The 25,284-nt window shown below is 38.2% G+C and overlaps 1 protein-coding gene across 8 annotated transcripts in view; it reads right to left on the bottom strand.

Moving 5' to 3' along the window:
- Nucleotides 1-13,856: 13,856 nt before the first annotated feature.
- CD36 (CD36 molecule (CD36 blood group)) overlaps nt 13,857-25,284 on the bottom strand; it is a 39,555-nt gene continuing 28,127 nt past the window's right edge. For all 8 annotated transcript variants that reach the window (XM_083807597.1, XM_083807594.1, XM_083807595.1 and 5 more), the window contains 8 exons: nt 24,919-24,965; nt 22,400-22,469; nt 20,535-20,722; nt 19,704-19,822; nt 18,334-18,407; nt 17,494-17,548; nt 17,136-17,300; nt 13,857-16,415 (listed from right to left, as the gene is read on the bottom strand). In XM_083807597.1, coding sequence (XP_083663723.1) covers nt 17,136-17,300; nt 17,494-17,548; nt 18,334-18,407; nt 19,704-19,822; nt 20,535-20,722; nt 22,400-22,469; nt 24,919-24,965 — 718 coding nt within the window. In that variant the 3' untranslated portion in view covers nt 13,857-16,415. The remainder of the gene's footprint in view (nt 16,416-17,135; nt 17,301-17,493; nt 17,549-18,333; nt 18,408-19,703; nt 19,823-20,534; nt 20,723-22,399; nt 22,470-24,918; nt 24,966-25,284) is intronic.

The raw sequence follows: 25,284 nt of genomic DNA on the forward strand, positions 1-25,284 counted from the left end.
ATATGTCTTTTGCAGCCCATGGGCTGGAGAAAACACACACACAAGGAAACTGATACAAAGAAAACACTTTTCTGTTAAGTTAAATATTGTTGCAGCTGCTTATTGCCCTGTCTATTGAGGAAAACAATACCTTCACAAGGTCAAAGGGCTTTCAAATAAACATTAATACACTTTCTGGATGAGTAAGTTTAAAACGATTGCAGAAGAAACTGTCAGAATGTTTTGATTCATTCATGTAGTATTTGCTTCTGTCAGTCCACCCTCTTTAGCAAGAGAGGTGTTGAGCAAATCTCAAGCCACATTTTTGGGCTGCTGCATGTTATAAGAACTAGACTGAGGCTCTGGATTGAATTTTCAGTGGTATGTGTACAAAAGCAAGGTATTAATCATAGAATCATAAAATCATAAAATGGTTTGGGTTGGAATAGACCTTAAAGCTCATCAAATTCCACCCCCCTACCATGGGCAGGGACACCTTCTACTCAGAGAATGCAGAGTGCTGGTTTCTCTGCTAATTGACAATCATGAGCACTATGTTATTAAGGCTCATGAGATTTCCTCTTCCCTTTCTTCTCTTTTCCACGCAAAGAGAAGTTCCTTCTCTGGATGAGTTTACCTGGGGTTGCACATAGTCTGAGAATAATTACAGGCTCATGCTTTGCAATTGGAATAACATCTGCTGTGGAAATCATCAAAACTTCCAAGGGCTTAGATGACTGGTGTGCTTGGATGCGGATAGATGAATCTTAGCTGATTGTGGCCATGAGGCATCAACTTGGTCAGGAGACCACTCAGATTCAGGCATCTAAAGCCAGATGCAACACACTGAATAGACAATTCTGAAGTTAGATCCCATGAAACACATAGAAGCTTGAAATACTAATTCCAAAATAAAAACCCAAAGTTTCTCTCTAGTTCTAGGAAGCCTTAAACCCAGCAAATATTTTGAGGGACAACATCCATATAAGCTATGTCTTTCAATTCCTTGGCCAAAGGGTTAGAATCAAACCCTTGTCAGGTGTATTTCATCACAAAATAAGACCTAAGCGTCTTAGAGGAATCATGACTCACAAGTATCTCTTTTTGTTCATTAGTTATCAAGAGGGTGTAATGTGCTAATATAATAGCTAAGGTAGGGACAATAGATGAGATAAACTTCAGTATAGCTGCCTCCTGGGATGACCAAAGTGGCAGGCACTGGAAGAGAGCAAGAGCAAGGACATAGACACCATGGATCAGCTGAAAGACTTGATACGTCCCAGCTCATGCAGGGGTATGCACTGGGGCGGACACAGGCAATTCACCAGGTTCATTTTTCCTCTTTCCTTAGTTCTGTATGAAATTCAATGGATTCTGACTGAAGAGTATCAACCACCTCCATACTTGCACTAAAATCGCATTTACAGGTGCTAGGCAAGAGCAGAAGTCCTTTGTTCTCGGCACTGTTCAGATACATGTGACAGCCTCCATGTAGGTCAGCAAGGCAAATAGGAGGCAGAAGGAGTAATAGGGCAGGACCGTGGCAAGGCTGCAGTCAGAACCAAGTCACTTGACTCTGGAGGATACACATGGATCATCAGCCTTTACGTGCTGCCAAGGAGATGTTACCAGGAACTGCCTTTTCCACCCTTCCCAGATGCCAGACCTCTACAGGCAGAAGCGATGTAAAATCTTAATGTCTTTTCTTACAGAGTAACCTAGGTCATATCTCTATGACCACAGTAACCCAGTTGATCAAACTTGATTTTAAATTATCTAATTTAATTGTAGGAAATGGCCTTTGGCCTTATGCCTCTGCTTTTAAAAGGATTGCTTCAGCACTAGTCATTATACTTATGCACAAACCACCCACTTCAATATGGAAATTGTGGCAGCCCAAGGGGATTTCATTAATTAACTAGGGAGAAGGACACATAATGTCATTTGCTGTAACTGGATCTGTAGAGCCAATCAATAAGTGACCATATGTGCATGGGCCAGGAGCATTTCAATCCCCTCAGCATCACTGTGAAAAAAAAAAAAAAGAAAAAAAAAAAGAATGCAGGAAGGAGCTCCTTTATCTGTGACACAATCTTGTGGTCTCAGGCATATTTTCATTGCTTAAAAGAATTGCACGAGCCATGCTGTCACATTAAGCCACACAAAGCAGGCAGATTTATCGTCTGCTTGGAAAAGAATAGTAACCAAAGAGCTTTGCAGTTCCAAGCCAAGGACTTGACAAGCATTATAAGAATAAAACCTGTTTTATATCAAAGCTTTCATAATCAAGCCATGTTTTGCATTTGAAGTCCAAGTTTGCTACTCTTAAAGGTCAATTTTTTTTCTGAGTCTGAAAGAAATTCATGGTATTAAGTGCTAATGCAGCTGTAAATACAGCTTTCTAGCTTTTTTTTTTTTTTTTTTTTTCCTGCCTGTTCTATTGGCTAAAACCTTAAACAGCTGGTGTTTGCTATATTGAATTCTTAGGGTGAAGAGTTTGTCCTACACACACAGAATGTGTTCATTCCTCAGGAATCAAATGACCACACCAGAGCTAAACAATATGTGAAGCATACAATTTATTTTTTCTCCAAATGTTGAAAGCTGGTACATTTATTTAACTTTGACTACAAACCACTTATTTTCAGTAGAAAAATGCATACAAGAAAGAGTAAAAAGAAATTATTGAGAGGTGTTATTTGGAGCTTTACTTAATGCCTACCGCCTTAAAAGCTACTGGTTCTCAATATTCAATCTCCAAATAGAATGGGATAAAGTTATTTATTTATTTATTTATTTATTTGTGAGAAATCTTTCTTTAAGGCAAAAAGGTCTTGAACCAACATTGACTGTATTAATGTAATGATCTCCAGTGAATTTTTGGGAGCTGGAGCAGGCAACCTATTTGAAAGCAGACTGGTTAATCATTTGTATTAACTCACACATAATCTGCTATCCAAACTTGTACTATTTAAATGGCATTCAATATATTCTAGCTTTGGGTTATAGTTTTTAGTTGTTCATTTTGGTTTGATGGTATGGATAGACCTCATGATCAATCATCCTAGGGTTGCATTTTCAGTGCTCTTTACAGCCAGAACAACTTGAGCCTTGGGCCCAAGATCCAGCTGACTAATTCTTACTTAACACCCCTTAAAATGACTAGGATTCATACGTGTAAGCAGTACATCAGAGTTCAGATGTCTTTGAATATTTGGGTTTTGAAAGCCCTGTAAGTGAAGGTTTAAGCTCTGGAAGACAGGATTTTTGCCTGAGGAAAGTGTGTGTCTGAGGCCCACCTTGACAACTAGAAGCTGATTTCACCGGGGACCATGGCCTGGAAAATGAGTCAAAGGGCTTAATACTTTGATATCACAAGTATTAAAATGCCTCAATCCTGCCAAGAAATTTGTGAATCTTTTCAAATCATTTTCCTAATTCCGTAAAGCTCTTAAACCAATGACGCCTGAAAACTCTTGTGCCCTTCACACAGGGTGCATCAGGCTGCAATTGCATCCTGGTCACCCGCTCTCACGCATTTCAGCTCTCCCTTTCAACATGCCGTGCCAGTGCTCCAACACCACTGTTGGCATACATTAAGTAAATCACTAACAACCTGAATGGAAAAGCTCTGTACATGAAGTTTTTGTGATGAAGTGTGGAGTTCTTCAAGCAAAAGTCCTGCTGGGTAGTTAGAGACATTACCAATCTTGCATACAGGGCTGAGTCACACAGGCGGAAAAGGTGGAGTGCATCCAATGCATGCTTGTAGGGTTTTTCCCCTATTGCTCTCACTTTCATTCTGTTGAGTTTACAATGGGAAAGTTGATCAAGAGAACAGGGCAGTACCCAGTTGAAGTGCCATGGGACGTGTTGTTTCCCAAATGTGTTTCTTTTGCATCACTACCAGTTATCCAACCTTACCATTCCAGGTAGCTGGGGATTTCAGGTACAGTCATGCACATATATGGAAAGCAGACATTGACAAAGCAGTGGGTGGTTATCAAGGCAGAAGAAATGGGTGAGGAGGGTGTGAGGCAGTGTACAATATCCAGTGTGTTTGCATATGATGTAATGAAGAGCACCAGCCTTATCAGGTGGTGCAATTATATTTTTTGTTTTTATTTATGTGGGTATAATGTAATCATGCCATGTGTGCAGCAACTGTCTTCTTCAAAATATGTTTTTTTACAGGTTTGTGTACTGTGTGTTTTGTTTGCTAGTTGTCAGTGCCTGTCTGGAGAAAATGTCAGCAGTCACTGCTCAGGGCTGGAGGAAGCAGAGCAACGAGGACAGAAGTAGCAAAAGAGTATTTTATATATGAGCTACATGTGCTCCCTGGTGAATCAGCAGCTGGACATGAAATCATGTGATAGCAGCTGCCTATGAAATCTACTTTGGGAAAGCCAGTAATGGAGGAGGTTTAATACATGTTGCATATCTGTCATTTTAACACGCCTCCACTACCTCCTCAGGCCCGTAAACTCTCTCCCTGCCCTTCAGGCAGTCAGCATGAAGGCTTAGTCTTCAGAAGGAAAGCCAAGATTCTACATGCCAAACTTCAATCAGGCAAGACTTGCTGCAAAGCATATTTGCAGAGCTAATTTGAATAATGGATACAAATTTCTAAATCAATATTTAAAATGCAGCAACACAAAAGCCTTCACTACTGTACCAGCTCCCCACAGGATCATTTCCATGCCAAGTTTAGTTTGTACAGGTAAAGCTTTTCAAAACTCTCTGTTCTTCAGGAAAAGGCAGGTATGCCAGGAAGTAATTCATCCAGTAGTGAAAGGTAGAGATTTCTTATTTAAAACATGTGACAAGACAAATTTGATAATTATATATATGAAAAGTTCTTAAGAAATGTTTCATACCAAAGGACTGTAACATTTAAGATTAAATCCTAATCCTAAAATTGTTATAAGAAACTTCCATAACATGATGGATTTTGATGTGATGATCAGATACAGACAACAAATATTCTCCTCTGGTCAACAGAAACTGTATCTTCAGGACATCCACACTTGTATTTTGCAAATAGAAACAGAGAGGAAAACCTGAACAAGCCCAGCGTTTGGCACTTTGTCTGTTTTACAACACAGATAACTTCTGATGTAACGTCTTGGTTGTTATTTCTTTGAAGAGTAACTTAGAGTCTAGTCCTGAACATCTGTATGTATAGTTCAAGTTGATTTTGAAAAAAATCAACTGATTATTCATCATTTTAAAGGGTCTCTTGAGACTTACAAGAAGTGCTTCCACCTGAGTATTAGGATATCATCTCACTGGGATGAGAGATCATAGCCCACAACTCAACAAGTGCAAAGCTTGATTTTCTAAATAAAAGCGACTGCTATTCTGTCTTCATAACTCTGGTATTCCTATATAGTTAGAGACAATAAACAGACTCATTAACACACACATGGATAAATGCTTTATTTCCATAAATTATGGCCACAGGTGAATAGCGACATAACCACCATAATTTCAGCTACACCTGTCATCTAACTTTTAGAAAAAGCTTGCTGAGGTACTGGTTCTCATCAGGGCCAGCACTACTACCTTGAAAATGGATTTTTAAACATATTTAAAGGTTATTTAAACATATATCTGTTTGTCTAGCCACATGCATTGTAATATTCGTGTTCTTCCCAGATACAAAAGTAAAATAGAAACATGACCTCTTTTCTCTAAAACCAAAGCATATCCCACAATAAAGGTATAATACTGGTTAAGGGCTAGAGCCTTGATTTACAACTGAAAGTCCAGGACAGATACTGTAACCGTATTTAAGCAAATATTTTAAGTACACAGTTACACAGATACATTTCTAAATATTTCATCAGCGTAAGTAAAACTGAAATTAAATGCTTGAGCAGGTTATGTTCACGTCCTCACAGGCACAGGAAGCAGAGGGAATAAGAAAATATGAGTTTTCAGGCTGGAGAGTGGGGATATTAAAAAAGGTGAATCTTGAAAAGTGGGTGTTGTTTCTTTGATGTCAAGGGGTGGTGAGTGACGTTCCTGAGCATTGGGTGTTTCATACTTTGTTATGTCTTTCATCAGAAGGAGCCAGCCTGGCTCTTTGAGCAGGTACCAGGACCATGCTCTGCCTGCAGCAGCTGTCAAGCAGTAAGTGGAGCATCATTTATTGTTGTTCACAGGCCTGGGAGAACATGACCCCAGTTCAAATATTTCATTATTTCTTCAGAAGCTGAAATGCAACTTTGTAAAACAAGCATTCTCTATATCTGGTTCTCTTAGAAGCTGTATGCTAACATATATGAACTAGTCAGGTAATTGTTGCAACACTACCAAGCTGTGTGAGGTGGTGATGCAATGCTTATTTTATGCTGCGGATTAGTGCGCATAAAGGGCCCCCAGTTTAAGTCTCACCATCTCCAAGTGTATCCACCTTAATCCAAGTGCAAGGGTGAGTAGCCCTGGACACCCGTTTTGGAGAATTCGGACTGCCAGCCTAGATATTGCATTGCCATCTAGTGCCCATCTCACAAACTGCAGGCCGAGGCCTGGAGGTTGAAATGCACAGTGCTATCTATAAATCTAAGGGTGATTTTAGTTTTTTTTTGTTTGTTTGTTTGTTTGTTTTAGTGTACTTTTTTTTTTAGTTTTATAACTAAATAATATATTCTTTTTAAGATATTGTGATGACAGCACAAAATTCGTAATAGAAATCTCCAGTCTCATCCTTACTTTTCTAAAGGAACAATAATAAATTTTGTGAGAGAGCAAAAAATTTGAAGCCTTTACCCCTTTCATTTTCCTTTCCTGGGAGTAGAACAACACCGGGAAGAGACTTGTGTACCCTTTGTAAATACAGAAGGAACAGGTAAGCAATGAACAGTGTTTCTGCTTTTACCTCAGTATTTACTTGCAAACAGAATACATATATACATATATCATTACTCGTTCAAAATTATTCAGAATTATTGGGATTACTCTGTGGCTTGCACTTTATTCCTACACTGGGAGCAGTAACTCATTGAGTTGTAAAGCACTGACCTCTGCTGCTTGCAGCATGTGTGTTATGTTCCCAAGTTTTATTCTACAGTCCCCCCTGCTGAATGAAACAGGAGACCTATTTACACAGGATAATGAAATGGTCAAGGTACTGACTGCCTTCTTTGCCTCTGTCTTTATCAGCACAACCAGTCTTCAGTAACCTTGAGAGACCAGGGGGAAAGCCTGGAGCAAGGAAGATGTACCCTTGGTGGAAAAGGATCGCGTCACATAATACTTAAGAAAACTGGACATAAATAAGTCCTTGGGCTCTGATAGGATTCATCCACAAGTGCTGAGGGAGCTGGCAGATGTGTGAGGCCAATCTCTATAATCTTTGGTTGATCATGACGAGTGTGAGAAGTGCCCACAGAACGGGGGAAAGCAAATGTCACTCTAATCTTCAAGAATGTCAAGAATGAGGACTCAGGGAACTACAGGCTGGTCAGCCTCACCTTGATCCCTGGGAAGGTGATGGAATCCTGGAAACCTTTTCCAGGCATGTGTAGGAGAAGAAAATAATCAGGAATAGGCAGCATAGATTCACCTGAGGAAAGTCACGTTTGACCAAACCGATAAGCATATTTAATGAAATGACCTGCCTGATAGATGGGGAGAGAGCAGTGGATATTGTCTTCCTGAACTTCAGTAAGCCCTTTGGCACTGTCTCCCTTATGATCCTCACACAGAAGCTGTTGATGCACTCCCTGGATAAGCAGACAGGGAGATGGATTGAAAACTGGCTGAACAGCTGGGCCTAGAGGTTAGTGGGCAGTGGTGCAAAGTGTAGTAGGAGGCCAGTGCACCACGGGGGTCAATACCAGGTCTACTCCTGCTTAATATCTTCATTAATGATCTGGACAATGGGGTAAGAGTGCACCCTCAGTAAATTCACAGTTGACACAAAACCAGGGGGAGTGGCTGATTCACCAGAGGGCCACACTGGCATTCATAGTGACCTTAACAGGCTGGATAGAGCTGACAAGAATTTCATGAAGTTCAACAAGAAGTACTGAGTTCTGCTTTTGGGGAGAAACAACTCCAGGCACCGGGGCATGCTGTGGGCCACCCAGTTGGAAAGCCACTTGACAGAAAGCAACCTTGAAGTGCTGGTGGACGCCAAGTTGAATATGAGTCAGCAATGTGCCCTTGCTGCTAAGAAGGCTAAGAATATTCTTGATCACATTGGGAAAAGTATCACCTGCAGGTCAAGAGATGTGATCCTTCCCCTCAACTCAGCATTGGTGAGGCCATGCCTGGAGTGTTGTGCCCAGTCCTGGGCCCCACAGTGCAAGAGAGACGTGGGCATACTGGAAAGGGTCTAATGGAGGACTACAAAGGTGACCAAGGGACAGGAGTACCTCTCCTGTGAGGAGAGGCTGAGAGAGCTGGGACTGTTCAGCCTCAAAAGAGGAGGCTCAGGGGATCTCATCAATATCTACAAATACCTGAAGGGAGGGGGCACAGAAAATGAAGCTGGGTTCTTTTCAGTGGTGCCTACTGACAGGACAAGAAGTCATGGACACAAACTGAAACTCAGGAGGTTCCATTTGAATATCAAGAAGCATTTCATTGTTGTGAGGGTGACTGATCACTGGCACAGGTTGCCCAGAAAGGCTGTGGAGTCTCTCTCCTTGGAGATCACAGAATCATAGAATCATTAAGGTTGGAAAAGACCTTCAGGATCATCTGGTCCAACCATCACCCTACTACCAATGTCACCCACTAAACCATGTCCCTAAGCACCAGGTCAAACCTTTCCTTGAACACTCCCAGGGACAGTGACTCCACCACTTTCCTGGGCAGAGATCTTCAAATGCCACTTGGAGATGGTCCTGAGTAGACCTGCTCAAGGTGTCCCTACTTGGGCAGGGGAATTGGACCAGATGACCTCCAGAGGTCCCTTCCAACCTCAACTATTCTGTGATTGATTCTGTGATTCTGTGATTCTGTAATTCTGTGCATGTACCCCCCAAAACTCAATAGTCAAAACTGTAAAATGTGGATTTTTTATTATTATTTAGTATTTATTTATCTATTTATTTTTATTATTCAGGGTTTCAGGCTGCAAGAGGTTATATATTTTTAAGTGCATTTTGGAGCATCCAGAAAGTGTCTGTAAAAAAGTTTAGAAGAGGTTGGCAAGATGAGTTATTATAAATCTGCTTCTGAGCTATTTAGTTGTGACATCTTTTCATTCAGTTCTCTTTTCTGCCCACAAAGAACTTTGGAGAAGGTTCCTTATAAGGACTCAGGTGTGAAGAGCACATCTATGGAAAGAGATTATAGAATGATCTAGGAAGACTTCCCACATTACATGCTTTGGGATATTTGAAACACTCATGAGGGATGAGAATTATGACATGGACTCTATGGGAGACCCAGGCCTTCCTAAACTAGATGCTAAATATATATATATATTTAATAAAAAAAAAAGTATATTTAGATATATTGTCTTCATACAGTGAGGCAACTGAGAATGTTCACAGCATTCCTGTTTTCCCTGGTTTGTTTGCATGTGCATACAACACACTTTCTAGGGTATCAGCAGTGAACAGGGGACTGGTGGGAAGCAAACTCACTAGTGGGATGATGCTTCTGGCTCCCCAGCCTGTGCAGTGCTCAGAGCTTTTTGGGTACAGCCTTGCAGTCCCACTCATGGAGCACTGCACTTGCATGTAGCCATCTGCCTGAACATGCCTGCTTTTGTCTGTAGCTGTTCTTCTTGTCCTGATCTTAGCGAATACTCTTTATCTTCATTGCTTTGCACAGGGGAACTCAGAAATTGCTCTGTTGGGTCTTGTCAGAAGTCATTGCCATTTCCACATACATTCCTTCTTTTCTCCCTCTACAATTCATTCCTCACTTCATAATTTTTACTTTAAAAACATATATTATGAACTAACAGAGAATAATGAGAGTTATTCAGATAGACATTTAACATTTCCCAGCAATGCACAGACATAAGAATTAACAGCCAATTAGCACTGCAAAATCTGTTCCTGGCTGAAGCATGCATGTCAGCTCTATCAGAGCAGTGAGTGAGAGAAAACAGTGGTGAGATCATGATGTAACTGCAGTTACTCTGAAAAAGCTATTTAGCTATTTGCAAGTAATGTTGCACTGGAAAGGATGTCCCCAAAATGATGCTCATCTGGAGGAACATCTGTCACTTCTCATCCAGGCCAGCTACTTTGGAAAATTCTCCACCCCACTCCCCCTTTCTCTTTTTCCCATTCTTTCCCTGTGTTGATCAAATGCAAGAGGTTCTGTTGCAGTTGCTGTACATCATGACATATGGACCACACAAATAAATCTTTTTGTCTGCAAACCTCTTTCATCATCCTTTGTGCTACAGTGACAATTTCCGTTTTCTTTCAGATGAAAACAAATACACAAGTTTAACCACTTGTCAAAGATTTGAACAATCATAACAACATTTAACAGGTCTCAGCTCAGAGATGATTAATCAGAGAGTTGCTCTAACTGTCTGCTGTGTGTGCTGCATCACAGAGGCTGAAATGCAAACTCAGTTATGAGTTTAAGGTAGTGAAACCACGGCTGTTTTAAACTCATCTATTCCACTTGTTCTGAATCTTAGTCAAATGTGAAAATTTTCATAATATTCAATCTTCAGCTAATAATGAATAAACTTATATTAGATACCAGAGAATAACAGCTATTACCTGCTATTTGGGAGTCTTCCACATTGTCTGCCCACCACCACTGCAGCTGGGACCACTATCCACTCTTACACTCATGATGCTGTGAAGCAGATTGCAGGACTGGCACTCTTAGCTGACGCCGAGCTAAGCATACTTTTGAAAGTTTTCCATACGGGTATGAGGCTTTGCCATGCTAAACTCTCTGTGCAGACTTACCTTTCTTTATTTTGTGTGACACTTGGCCAGACTTCAGGGACCTCCAGCCTCCTCACGCATGTGTTCCAGACAGAGCAGCCCCTTGTGAGGATTGAAGCAGTATTGAACAGAAGTACTTAGTTCTGATAGCCTGTGCTGCAATGCCCAAGAGGTGCTCAGCCCTGGGAAGGAATTCATATGAAGCACAGGGTAAAATCTGACTCTTCATATGTTTTCATAAAAGTGTGTCCAAAGTAATAGAAAATTTTAACTCCAAAAAGCTCTACATCTTTCTCTTTCCTTAAGAAGAAGGTGCATTTAGCTTTTGTGTTGCTGTTACTGCACCTGGCTAGAAAGGGAGATCAAGAGATTCTGGTCCTTGATTTTTAGATTACTTCTGGTTTTAATCCAGTAAGCATTAAATACAGCATAAAAGTAGTCCTGTATTTCTCAACCAGTACCCAAAGGAAATCAAAGATCCCCTTCATTTTTGTGGATTAACACCTTCTTGTACAACTTCAACTTCAGTTGAAGGCATAACCTGAAATATAATACACGCTTGCAATCTGAGCTAATGTAATCAAAATAATTCACATAAAAATCAGTGCTTTCATAACTCACATATCTGACTTTATGGCTGATACCTATACTCATTAATTTACTTATACTGCTAGAAACATTGTGTGCATGATTATACTTGAATCCCAAATGATCTTACCCAGGAGGCATGTACCTACATCCTTTCAGTGATGTGGGTGATGTTCCTGAGTGCTGCCTGGTAGATTAGATGGCAACTAGGGCAGATTTCCTGAATTAACTGCACTGACTTGTTATCGAATTAAAGGTTATGCTTTGCCATTTTTTTCACATTGCTAATAGGAATAATAATAATAATAATAATAATAATTAATAATAATAGGCCCCTGGTTCCACTTTTGTGATTTTTTTTTTCTGTCAATGTGAGTCCATGAATGTAATCAGTATTCTTCAATTTATTCTGCTGAGGATAAACAGGCTGAAGTCATCAAGACTGCAGAATAAAATGAAGTTGCTGCAACATTACAGTCAGTGTGGGGATGTGTGTGTGTGCGTTAATTGTTGTGATAACTTCTTGTTATCTTCTTGTTAACTTCTTCAAACTGGACACACTGTGTGACCAGAGCAAAGACAAAAAACTACATCTGTAAAGTGAATACACAGAGAAGAATGTACTTTCACATTTGCTCTAAGAACACAGAAAAAAAATCTGGCTTTATGTATCAGTACACAGACATACTTGCACCTTCAGCATACTTATACCTTCCATTGCTGGTTTGAGGTGCCATTCATGCTTTAACTCCTGTCATGAAAGAAAGTGTCACTGGAGAAATTTACCTTTAAAAGAATTCTTATACATGGGCTTTGCATTTGGAAAAAAATGACTAAGAAGGGACAAAAATTCAACTTTCCTAGTCTAACATGTAAATATTCTATTGCAAATGAATATGCAAATATGTTTTAGGTGCATCCAAAACCTGAGTCAGGTATAGAGCATGCAGATGGCTCTATGTAAATCCTGATTTGTCCATAAATCCTTAGTGGTACATTAGTGCTTGCTGGGCAAGAAATAGAGGTCTGAAGGCTCAGGTCACATTAGGCATGTATCCTGTAAAACACAAATTCACAAAACTCAGGGGAAAACATGAACTTAAACAAACACTCTGGAATATTAATGGGCATTAAAATTTCTGTCTTAGTGATGCCTCTGATAGTCTGGCATTCAGTAGACACTTAAGATGTGATTTTTCTCACACTGCTTTTAAAATGATGCAATTATGTTGGATGATGTCAACCGGCAGGAAAAGCAACTATGAGTTTTAGCCAGTAATATTTTTCACTGGCTATACTGAAATGAAGCACAAGAATTTGTGAAAAAAAAAATATATGCCCTTTGGGTGGCGCCTAATGCAAAGCATTTAGCTTCTTCTCTTGCATAGTACATCTGAGAAAGTCCCCAGCCTGGCACTGGCTGATTGAGCTCTAGGTCGTTGGCTGCTTTGGGTACACCTCAGAGTGGGTGTGACGATGGAGTGCCAGGGAAATCCAGTATGCAAAGAAGGGACAGAGAAAAGAAAATATATGACATCTATTCATAAATGCAGTTTGCATTTGACAAAGGTGAGTAATTTGCCTCTTCTTCTTTTTTTTTTGTGATTACTGAAAAAAAAAAGTACACTTCAATAGTTATCACATCTTTTACTTATTAAATGCTGACACTGTGCACATCCATGAATAAAACAAGTGGTTGCCTAGACTCCCAGTTAAAAAGACAAACAAAACATCAGCTTTCTCTTTTTCAGGGTGTTGTGTCATGTTTATATTACCTTAACAGACACTGGTAGGTTTGGTAGGAAGAACAGGTTTTAAGGCTTTGAAAGCATAATTACAATTAGAGATCAAGAGCTGGCACACCTGCTCTGGGGTGTATGTGGGCTGGTAGATCTTGGGTCAGATCTGATTTTCACCTGTGATTTTCACCCATAATGACCTGGGATGGGTGGTGAACGTGGCATGTGAGCATAGCCAGGCTCCTCTCCCATCTGACCAGCTGGGCCAGCAAAGCCAGCAAAGGATGTTGTGAAGTGCTCTCAGATGTGCCACCACACACTGCCACGATCTCCAGCTCAAGGGGTGTGAAAGCAGGTTTCTCTTAGCTTAGTTTCCTGGTATGGCCCCAGAATTGCTTCAGTTTGGACATACTGGTGCTAAACTTTCCCCCCCAAAGCCGCCTTCTTTTTGTAACACAGAGGATAAACAAATGTCACTGTCATTTATAATACATCATGGTATAACACAGAAGGTGATATGCACTTCTAAGCCGCAGGGACGTGCTAAATTACAGTTATATAATAAAGGCTAGCTATAAGCTCATTTATTCATCAATTTATAAAATCAATCTCAAAGAAAATAAAACACACACAAAATACCAAGGACAGAAATAAATGGAGTCCATTATCCAACACAGAAGAATTTATTTACACTTAGACATATGGAACTCAGAAAGAACAGGTAGAGCTTTAGTTTATTTGTATTGAGTTCTTTAAAACCCTAATAAATGTTTATCCCACACGTGTCTGAACAAATGCAAATAATTAACATTAGCCTTAATAACATCAGTTAAGAATAACTGGAACCAATGCTCTGGACAAAATAACTAAAATTATAATTCAAGTGTAGCCTAGGTGCTGAACATAGTTTAAAAATCCAAACTTGCATTTAGATCAATGAGATTATACATAAGAACATTGTACATTTGTACGTATGCAAAATTGGGCCCTGAGACATTTAAAATCATGGCCTGACTTGCTGGATCACTGATGCTAGAGCATCACAGCGCTAAACCACACAAATAGAGCAAACTTCAATGTGCTGACAATGGACTTCAAGCCAAAGAAAATTAAGTTGAAATACTATTGTATCAAAATCAACAGGACTGCTGTTGTTGTTCCTTTGGTGAAAATATCTCACCATTAGATTCCAGCACACACACACACACACACACACAAAATAGTTTTATTATAATAACTTGGTGTCAGATCTTGAAGCACAGCAGAGCTGTGTTTGCTTCAAAGCAGAAGGTGACTTAATACATTTACTTGTGCTCTTTTTTTTTGACCAGTCCATAGGACTCTAGGGATGCCTTCAGTTGTGTCAAACTGTCCCCATGCTAATGTGGGAACAGGGCATTACAAAATGACATCAGCAATAATGTAGCAAAGAGAAAAAGTGGTTTTTTGTTTGTTTGTTTGTGTGTTTTTTTTTTCCATTGATTAGCAAGCACAATGCAAAATTCAATTGTAAGAGAAATCAGCTTTCTGAGTGTGATCAGAACTTCCCTTGAGTGTCATGCTTCCTTCACATCTCCCGCCCTGTTACTTTAGAGTTCCAACCCATGGCTGGAAAAAGACTAGCAATGTACCACATAGAACTTCCCTCCAAGAATAGTCTTTGGGGATTTTTGTAATTCATCAGCGCTGATGTAAAATGATAGTTACACAAGGAACATTAAACACTAGGGATTAAGACAACATCATTTTAGTCTTTGCGTTTTTTCCCTTTCTTTCCAAAGGGTGAAAACAGCTTGCTAAAGATACCTGACCAAAGATTTGCTAGCAAGTTAAACCTTTCTGGTTTAAAGTCCATTATAACACTTTTTCCAAACACCAGGCAATGAGAAGCTGACCTGTGTTTGATTTTCCTTTTTTTTTTTTTTTTTTTTTCAGCTCTTGAGGGGAAAAAAGATCCAAGGGGAAGTTTTATAAAATGCTGAACTTTGGCTATTGTTCTGAATTCAGTGAGTCCATGAGAAAGGAGAGGCCCCATGACATTCGATATCTGTCCCATTTACTCTCATTTCTAAGATATGGCATTCAGATTAAGTGAAAAAGTAAACCATTTACACAGATGGAAATGTTAGCTACCTGTCTACAGTCATCAGCAAGGTTAATGCACTTCATTAACCACACGATTGCACATATTTCCTTGTGGCAGATGGCTTACCAGAGAAGAATTGGGGCTACCTGTTTTAATTTATGTTCTTCCATATCAAGAAGGTAGAACGCTCTGATGTTTGACCATTATCTTAGTATTTCCTGTGTCCAAAATGTTCTGAAATATTTTCACTCAGTCTTAAAGATGGTATATTAGAACATGCCCTAAGGGAGGCCTTAGGTGGAGTGGAGCTAAGGCAGAGCAGAGACTGATATTTGAGCAACAGCCAGAAAGGGAAGCACACAGGAGGCAATACAAAGAGCAATGGAGGCTGGGAGTTAGCGAGTAGCTCAGATTACTAAACAACTGTAGAGTCAAATGTTGATTAGTGCCATCAACATATGAATGACTGTGGTGTGTGTATGGGCCATCTCTGCATAAAATGTATGAACCATATATTTTAGTAAGTTATTTATTAACTTCATGTATTACAGTTAGTAACTTTACATAATACACTTCACATTCAACACAATTCGCATCCCTGAATAGAGGACAGAGAGCAGTTCTACTGCAGCAGTTTCCATTCCTTGAAGGAACAGAAAGAAACTTTGCAATGAGAGTATCTAGAGTATGGCTTGAGCTCACAGACGTTGTCATTCCCAAGCCTGTGCTCCAAGCTAGAACATCAGCAAAGGGTTTTCAATTGTCTTGCAGTTCCCAGAAGAAAAAAAAAAAAAAAAGTAGCAAGTTGCATATATAGCAGAAAGTGGACTAAATTCCAGCTACATGTCAACTTCAGTCTGTTTGAATGTCTTTTAAAATTTGTAACAAGGTTCATGTAATCAGTTATTTGGAAGAATAATTTCCACAGTGGCCACTCTAGTGATGTCATACGTGTGGGCCTCTGGAAACATCAACTTATTTGGGTTAGTGAGTTGGTCTTCTAAAAATGGAAAAGCACACTGAATTCCATAGCACGTGGGCTGACTGTGCATTGAATCATGCCTTTTGTCACCGAATTTTAACATGGTGCTTGGCTGAAACATCAGTTAAACACTGTCTACGTCTGAAGTCTTTTGTTACCTGTATTGAAACAAAATCAGAATTCAGCATGTTATGAGGTAAGTCATCTTGTTAAAAGCAGATTTTTACTACAGCATGATATTTTCACTATAACATTTACATCTCTGCTTGTTTCCCTAGATGTCATTAATTCACCACTTGGTTATTCTATCCATGACAGGACTGTATTTTGCCTTAGTAGGCTAGCTGTGTACAGGATGTGTTTTGACTAATGTGATAGTTATGCAAGACTGAGAGAAAAAAGTGGGAAAGCCTATCCAACACTCTTAATAAGAAATGTCATTTACAGTGAATTCTCTGAACCTCAAAACAGGGCTATGTCCTGGAAAAGTGCAGAAATCTGCAGCTGAGTGGCCTCTGTCCCAAAGAAGTATTAGAGTACACTTCTGAAGTGTTCTAACAGTTTTGGATAAAATGTCTGTTTTCATTAAGTCACAATTATTACATTGTTCATTTGAAAAAAAAAATAAAAAAATTGCTGGTCTTCTGGAGATAGATCCCAATACCCTCCCTGGTATGTTAAGAGTATCCTGAAGGATTAAGGCTGGGAAGAGAATTTGAAAACAACAGCTATCTAGACGATTTTCAACAGAACTGACATAATAACTGCTGAACTTTACTAGCACTTGAAAAATAACAATAACTAAATATGTAATGATTCTGAACAACTTAAACCTTAAGAAGTTACTGGTGAGGACTGAGCCATTAATGTTTACTTACTTATTTTAATTTCTTTGATCTGCATATGAAATAAGAACCCAGGAATGCGAGGAACACCACAGAACCTGCAATGATCAACACCATCTGCAGCAGACTCAGCATCTGGACCCGACCAGAGACTTTTTTTCTGAACATTTCTGCTTTTGTATCCCCAATAACAGCAGACTGAAACAGTGCAAGAAAAAAGTCAGTGAACATTAAGCATACAAGACCTCACTTACTTACATGCTTGTCATGTGCACATCATAACATGAGCTTATTTGTTCAATTTCGGGGTATTAAGACACAAAAAGTTAAGTCATTTTGCGCGTGTGTATTTTTTTAACAGTGAAGATTAATAGGCAGAAATTATACTAACCTCATTTAGCCAAAGAATGGGGAAGATATAAGGTTTTTGAACTTTTGATAAAGCTCTGAAATGAGAAGAAGAAGAAAAATTACAGCATGTTACCTTCAGTTTTGTGCATAAAGCCAGTCTCTACTTAACAATTTTCCATCTGCACTAACAGTTCTGTCTTCTGGAAGTACCTTTTGGCAGATTTGGATCAAAAAAAAAAAAAAAAAAAAAAGAAAAAAGCCTACAATTAAGAACAGCCATTTCACCAATCAGGTAATTATCTCTTTCTGTCTAGTCTTCCATGTAGAGGTAGTCAGAACAAAGGGCTGGACGCAGACAAGTGTTGAAGAGAGGGTCTGAAAATCTATGTGGTGTTCACCCGTACCCAGTGTACAGGAGCTGTACATGTGAATTTCGTCCAATGAAGAGAAGAGAAATAGTGAGATAAACCTTAACCTTTCTCATAAATTCCATCCAGTAACAGGGAACACATAAATTACCTCTCTCATTGGATTTATTGCAGAAAATATATTATCCCTTCTATTTCATCCTTATGGCCTCCATTTGGGTTTTGTAACAATGTTATTTTTAAGAACGTGTTGCACTGTAAGCTGTTGTGGGGAAATCAAATGTGTGCTAAAATTGTTGGGCAGTGCCTTACACAAGAAGGCTTGCTCTTTCACTGAAATTAATATTCTCTGGAAAGTCACGACTGAAATTTTTGCAAGAGAGAGGAAGAGACTTTAGTCAAGTATTTTCATTTGTTCTTTTCCCTTTTTTACCAACACTCTTTTAGACCAGGAAGACCTCTGGAAAAAAAAAAAAAAGTGTTTAAAAACAAAACAATGAAACAACACTTACTCAATTTTTTTTGCAGGTTTCACAAGGAGGTTTACTTGCAGCCTTTTGGCAAACTGTAGTGTAAAACCAGTGGTCTAAAACATGAAAAAAAAAAAAATCATTAATTTAAATTTTGAATTGATTGCATGAGCTTAGAATACAGTCTGTGTAAAAAAAAAAAAAAGGAACTTCAGGTTTATTTTTCTTTTTATGTTTTGAAGAGCTACATTTTTATGAATTTTGAACGTTTCTAAGGGTCTCTTTTTTCTCATAGAAGTAATGATTTTATTGTTTTACCTTAGTCACTTTTGTAATTTACAAATTTATAATGAAGGCAACAATAATAGTGAAAATTGTTATACCAGTCATATTTATATGTTCTATATAAAAGTATATTTTAGCTTTTTTCTTTCATCAGAAATTGACTAAAAGTTCTATTTTAATGAGAGGGGTAAGTTTAATTGGCATAGGGCAGAAAACAAACATTTCTTATCAGAACAAATATCAAAACACAGGTCAGATTATTTGTTTTTTTGTCTCCTTTTCACCTCGGATTTAGGAAACTTAGGTTTATATCTCTATTTCAAATGAGACTTGACTTTAGATCTCATTGAAGTTATGTGGCTTCATTTTTAAATTACATGAGAAAAAATATTTTGCTGAAAAATCCTGAATTTTGTCTTTTCATCTAAATTCAGAGAAAATAAAATTTTGAAACTTCGGAATTCACCACATACTTCAGAAGATTCTGGTTAACACACTTAAGAATGTTTATCTTAATCTGAATCACTAGAACAAGAGTAAATGTAAAATTGAAGGCAAACAAAATCAGAGCTATCATAAATTCATTCTTTTAGGAGCTCTATTGGACAGAGTCATAAAGACTATATTACTTCTGTTCTAAAGCCAGGCAAGTGACAGACTTTTAGATTTTTTAACAATTTTCTTGGAAATAACCTATATTTATTTACTTTAATTCAATTGAGATAGTAATTATACACAAAATATTAACAATGGAAAATGAAAAATAAGTAAGTATAGAAGGAACAGAAGACATCTCGTAGAAAAGAATTTTCAGAAAGTACTTGAAAGCCATAGATAAGTTATAGCATACTTCAAAGCTTTGTGGAATCTATTTCATGATGCATTCCCAATGAGGAAAAAATCAAAGTTTATTTTCCAACTTTGAAGGTCAGAATAAGACAAAGTTCTGCTCTAAATTTCCCCTGCTAAAAGCTTAACACCTTTGTGAGTAGATCTTAAAAAGCAAGCATAAAAATATTGCGTCCTCTGCTCATCCCTCTGGTAAAAGACCTACTTTACTGCAATTAAATTTAAACATCGCAAGTTTACTGAGTTACTATTTAATTTTATTAAATATTTGGACTTACAGGCTCTACATCTAGAAATGTCTCATGTTCCTTCTCATTTGGGCTCAGGCCTTCAACATCATTCAGTATAGATTCACTTGCATGAAGAAAATGCGGAAGAGAGATATACACGGGTCTTCCTATTTGAAAAAGAAAAAAAAGAAAAAAAGCATTTGAATCATTAAGCCTTGTTTCAGTGCTCACCTTCTAAATCCATTTTCTATGCAAACATAATTTTTTATACAAACACAAACAATCTTGAAAAAAAGTGTCAATAGCTCCCCTCATTCCAACTTAAAATAAATTGAGAATTTCTGAGATCTTACTGTCAGGAGAATTTACCTGGTGAAATAAGTTGTATTTACAAATTTTGTTTGTGTCTACACTGTGGAGCTGGGAGTGCATTTTATTGTACTGATGTTAAGTTAAGTAACTGGTGTCTCTCAGTCTCTGTATATGTATATAGCTGCGTAGACACACACACAAACACATGCACATACATTGTGGGTGTGAACCATCACAAATACAAGGACTGTAACTATTTCTGGCTTTAAACAGTAGCTATAGAATCCCCCTCCTTTCCTCTCTACATGTGCATTCCTGCAATTTCAGTACACAATCTATAGCATCGTGATTTTCTTCTTCATAATGACATTCAAAATACAGAAATATTATAGCTCTCATTTGGGGGAAATGAGGCTACGGAAAAGGGAAAGCTCTCACAGGCAGTCTGTGGAAGAATTTGCAGACAAACACTAATGCCCTGGATCCTAGAGCAACACCTCAGCTACAGGACACGTGCTTTCTCCCCAGTTAGATGGCTTCTTTGGCAGTACTATGCCCCCACTATACCTCCTTTGCAGGCACTAATATCTAGGACTCCAGCTTGTGTGCAGTTCTGGGATATGACCTCCTCTGTACAGAAGCAGTAGTTATCTCCAACTTCAACTGGTGATGCGAACGCTTCACGAGGAACTGTGAAACGGTAAAGTGGGATTCCCTTCACATTCTGTTTGCCCTGGAAGACTCCATAGATCGATCTGAATATAAAAGAGGAGAAATATGTTTTAGTCACTTAGGTTGAAAATCTGAATTCATGGCCTTATTCCCCAAGGATCCTCTGACTGTCTCTTGAAAGAAAAGTACTTCAGAGAGCCCATGCCCAGCAGTTTGTATGGGCCTTCCCCTGTAACACAGGCAATTCTGTGCTTTCACAAAGGGATGTACAAGCTCAGAGGTGAGCACAGCAAAACACAAAAAAGGCAGAAAAAAATACTAATACCAATAAACAATATAAACTAAATGTGTAAACTAGTAAGAGGTCTTTTCTACACACTTCTACAGCAACTGTTATCATGAAATGTTTGCAATTCATTTGACTACTGTAGAGATACTTACCAAAATCAGTGGATACGGTTACAGTTTTTACTGACTTGATGATACCGATTTAAGCTTTATGGTGCAAATGACATATTTATTATAAACTTATTCCATTGCACGTGAATCAGAATACCACTTCAAGCTTTAGAATACCACTTCAAGCTTACCACTTTTTTTTTTTTTTTGATGATACAATATCAACTGATAAAGAAATAAGGTTGGTATGAAGTAATGTAACCAAGGCAGCAACAATTTGTATCGCAGCCGATCAAAAGAAGGGTTCTGGGTCTTGCAACATGGTCAGAACCATTTTCTATGACCTTGTTTCATCTGAGAAGTTTCGGAGGTTGTTATTGCCCTTCATTGTTCATTAATTGTGAGAATTAGATGGCCTGAGGAATCTCTCAAACTTTGTCCAGTTGATTCAAATTTATTTTTTCTCCACTATGTAGAGTTCCCTTTTCCATAAGTTATGAAACATTGTCCAGTTTGGGGATACAATTGCTTCACAAGAAAAAGAACTCTAACTTCATGTAAAAACACTGATCTTTGAAAACAAACAATCTGCAAAGCAAATGGTCCACTTTAACCCTAGTTAAAAGAAGCAGCTGTTTCCAGGCAGCAAAATAAATACTGGGATCGAACCTCCCAAAGTAAATACACTCTGATGCCCTTTAAATCTCTTAATGTTGCTTTCAGCTATCTCACTGGAGAACTCAGGGACACTGGATAACCACAGCAGAAGAAGCAGGCTGAAAAGCCATCAGTATGGGATGAATTAAGCAGGTTGGTTTGTTTGTAAATACATAAAAATAAACTATGTAAAAAAAATCCTGTGGGAAAACAATTTTGAACATCTAGTGGCTGACAGTAAATCCTGTTCTGCATAGATGATGTTATGCGGAAATTCCCAAGATGGTCCAGACAGCCCCTGCAGAGGGGTAAATTGCCTGCTCAGACCAAATTAAGCAGGTTAGAGGCTGAGTCCTGATCCTAGAAATTGTTCAAGACTTTGAACCCTGTGGACCTCAGTGTCTGTAACTGCTCATAGCAGTGTTTCTCTCTGTGAAATTAAGCAGTGGTATTCCTAAATTACACACCTGTAACTTGCTTTAATGAAACACACCATAAATAACTTGCTACTTGACACAAATGAAAGTGATAGAATTAAGCTCTGAATCATAAGCACAGCTCACAAATTTACTTGAGTTTAGGTGAAGCAGTTGTGAGGAACTGCCTCAGCAACCTAAGCCCCAGCAGAGATACTGCAGCAGCCTACTGAAACAAAAGAGCATTTGAGAAGCACACGTATGCACAAAAGGAAGGGACCGGCGTACCTGCAAATGTCAGAGGAGAAGAAGCGCAATACCTGATCCTTCTTAACAAATGGAGGAAATGATGCCCCATCTGTGAATAAAATTAAGTGCTTTAAAGTAATTCCACTTAGAAGACGTACTAATTTCTAGCTCAGTGCTTAGTGCTTTCCCATAAAGCTGTGAACAAGGTAAACACAATGAGTCATTTGTAGGGAAAATATTTACATAAGCTACTGCATAATGACAGGTACTCCATGGATTGATTTTGTATTGATTTTGAAGGCAAGCCAAATGATGGCAGCTATTTATTTTATTTTATTTTATTTTATTTTTTTCCGCAGACATGAATCTACATATCATCAAGCCCATTAAAAACAGCAGAAAAAAATACCACTCCTGCTTAATATGATTCCCAATACCTGCTGCCACTACTTCAAGGTTTATGTAGCCTAAAAAATTAAAGCTTTCTGGAGATGCTTGGTTAACCTGGAGTTATGGCACCCAGCGCTTATAAGAAATGCAGCTTTAGACTTCAAAACTTATTTAATAAACAGCACTAAACATTTTTTTTTTTTCCACCCAAGGCTGCTCAATTGGAGCTTATGGTAGACAAGCAAAGAAAGTCAGAGGAAGAGCACTTTGGTGATGTTTTTCTCCCACTTGCTATGAAAAGAGCAGCTTGCCAGTTCAGATGCATATTTCTGTATTGCATGCAACTAGTGTTAAGTAAGAGGAGTCTCAGCCATTTTTCCAAGCAAGGTGTTGTAACAAACCTTTAACCAGTACATTTGTTACTTCTTGCAACAATTTCTGTTTAGTTTCTTAGTCAGCAACCCTAACCAAGGAATTCAAAACATCTGTGATATCTTTCAATCTAGTTGGCAAGAGTGAGAAAGCTAAATTACATACTGCCACTTGCCCACAGCTGACGGAAGCACTTTTCCTTAAAGAAAATCCAAGATCTTCCTAGAGACACACTCTATTTGTAAATCTTGGCAGTCTCGGAGTGTTTGCAAATACGGACTCGTTTCAAGCCCCATACAAGAATACTGTTTAATCTTTCTATCTAGTTATTTACTGTTGCTTGGAAAACATGCCGTGCTTTGCTGTGAAAGTTTACAAGATACAAAGGAATTCTCACATTTACTTACACAACATTTTAAACCTGCTCATTCTCTAAACACATTCCCTCCTGAGCAGTCGCAGTGAATGCTCATGTAAACTGTGTAATGACCTTTACTAACAGTGAAATTCTCCCCATTTTCACTGTATTGAAGCACTTAGTCTAGTTACCTGAGTGTGTTCATTCCATCTGCTGTGGAAGACAAAGAAAAAGCTGATGATAGAAAAAAAGAAAAAAAAAAAAAGAAAAAAAAAAAGATTTGGGGCTCCATAAGAAAGAAGGTAAGTCCCAGAAACTAAGAAAATATCACTTCTTAATCACTAAAATAACTAATCCTTCCTGATACACAACCTTTTGGAAACTCAGATTCTTGGGAAGTATTTGAAATGCTTCAAAATTACTTGTCACGAGCACGGCTTTTTTTAAGGAGAATGATCTATGCTAAGGAAAACTACATAATGTGGAGGAAAAAAAAAAAAAGAAAAAACAGTAAGAAAAAGAAAGAAAATGAAAGGAAGAAGAAAGGAAGGAAGAAAGAAAAGAAGGCAAAAAGGCAGAAGGAAAGAAAGAAAGGGGAAGAAGGAAAGAGGCAGAAAAAGAAAGGCAGAGAGAAAGAGAGAGAGATAGAGAAGGGAGGAAGGGAGGAAGATGTTTGTTTTGATAATTGCTCACTGGAGGCCTGCAGCTCTCTGCAAGTCTCCTCCATGATATCTGCCAGCCTCAACTCAACAGATTCCAGTGTTCTCACAGAGACATTTTCAGTCACCAAGAAGAAATATATCCCCGTGGATAAATATATCTTTAAACAACTCAACTGTTTCCATATGTATTCCAAAATAAAATTCAAAAATTCAACCCAATCTATCTCCCTTCTTTTTCCATTTTTACTTGCTACTACCACTTGTCTGAGGGCTTTCTTCCTTGCCAACTCAATTTCTTTTCCTATCTCAGGGAAAAAAAAAAAAAAAAGAATTAAAATAAATATATGAGAATAGACAGAAAAGTTTTTTTTTTTTTTTCCTTCAACGGTGCAAATGAATATATGTTACTGGAAGGCAAAGATAATATTTTTCAACCATTGTACCAAAGAAAAAGAATCTTAGTTATACCATGCCATACGGATATTTATTAGAAACAGACAGATTTTTTTCTTGTCTTCTGCATCTTCTATAGCTGAAGTGTGCATATAAGTATAAAAAATAGTGTTTTAAATAGTGTATAATATATATTATATTAGATATATATGCATGTGTAGTAGCAGCAGTATATATACATTCATATTTATATAGACATTTAATATGCAGAATACAGAACTCTCAAAGCCCAAAAGTTAACATTAACATACATGTTGTACCTCATTATTCCTTTGCAATATCAAGAAATGTGTTGAAGTTTCAAAAAGCTTTAATAGGCTCACCTGTGCCGTTAACCAAATCACAGTAACCTTCCCAGTAAGAAAGATTCCTTTAACATAAGAAAAAAAAGTCATGCTGCATGAATTATATCGTACTATGTAATCCATTTCACTACCTGTGTTAATCCTCACTGCTCCAGTATAAACATGATTCATTAGCAAAGGCATATGACAGGGATGTTAATTCATATGTTCAGATAAACTATATGATGCATTAGGTTAGGGCAAAAGCGATCGAGCTAATTAAGTATGGAAGACATTTAACTACTTGTATTGAAGAATCAAAAAATTATCTTAAATCCAAGCTCATAACAGAATCACAAATAGCTGAAACAGAGAAATGGTTTTGCTCAGCATGGGGCTTGATCT

Source organism: Anser anser (genome assembly GCF_964211835.1).
Source record: "Anser anser genome assembly, chromosome: 1".
NCBI classification, from domain to species: Eukaryota; Metazoa; Chordata; class Aves; order Anseriformes; family Anatidae; genus Anser; species Anser anser.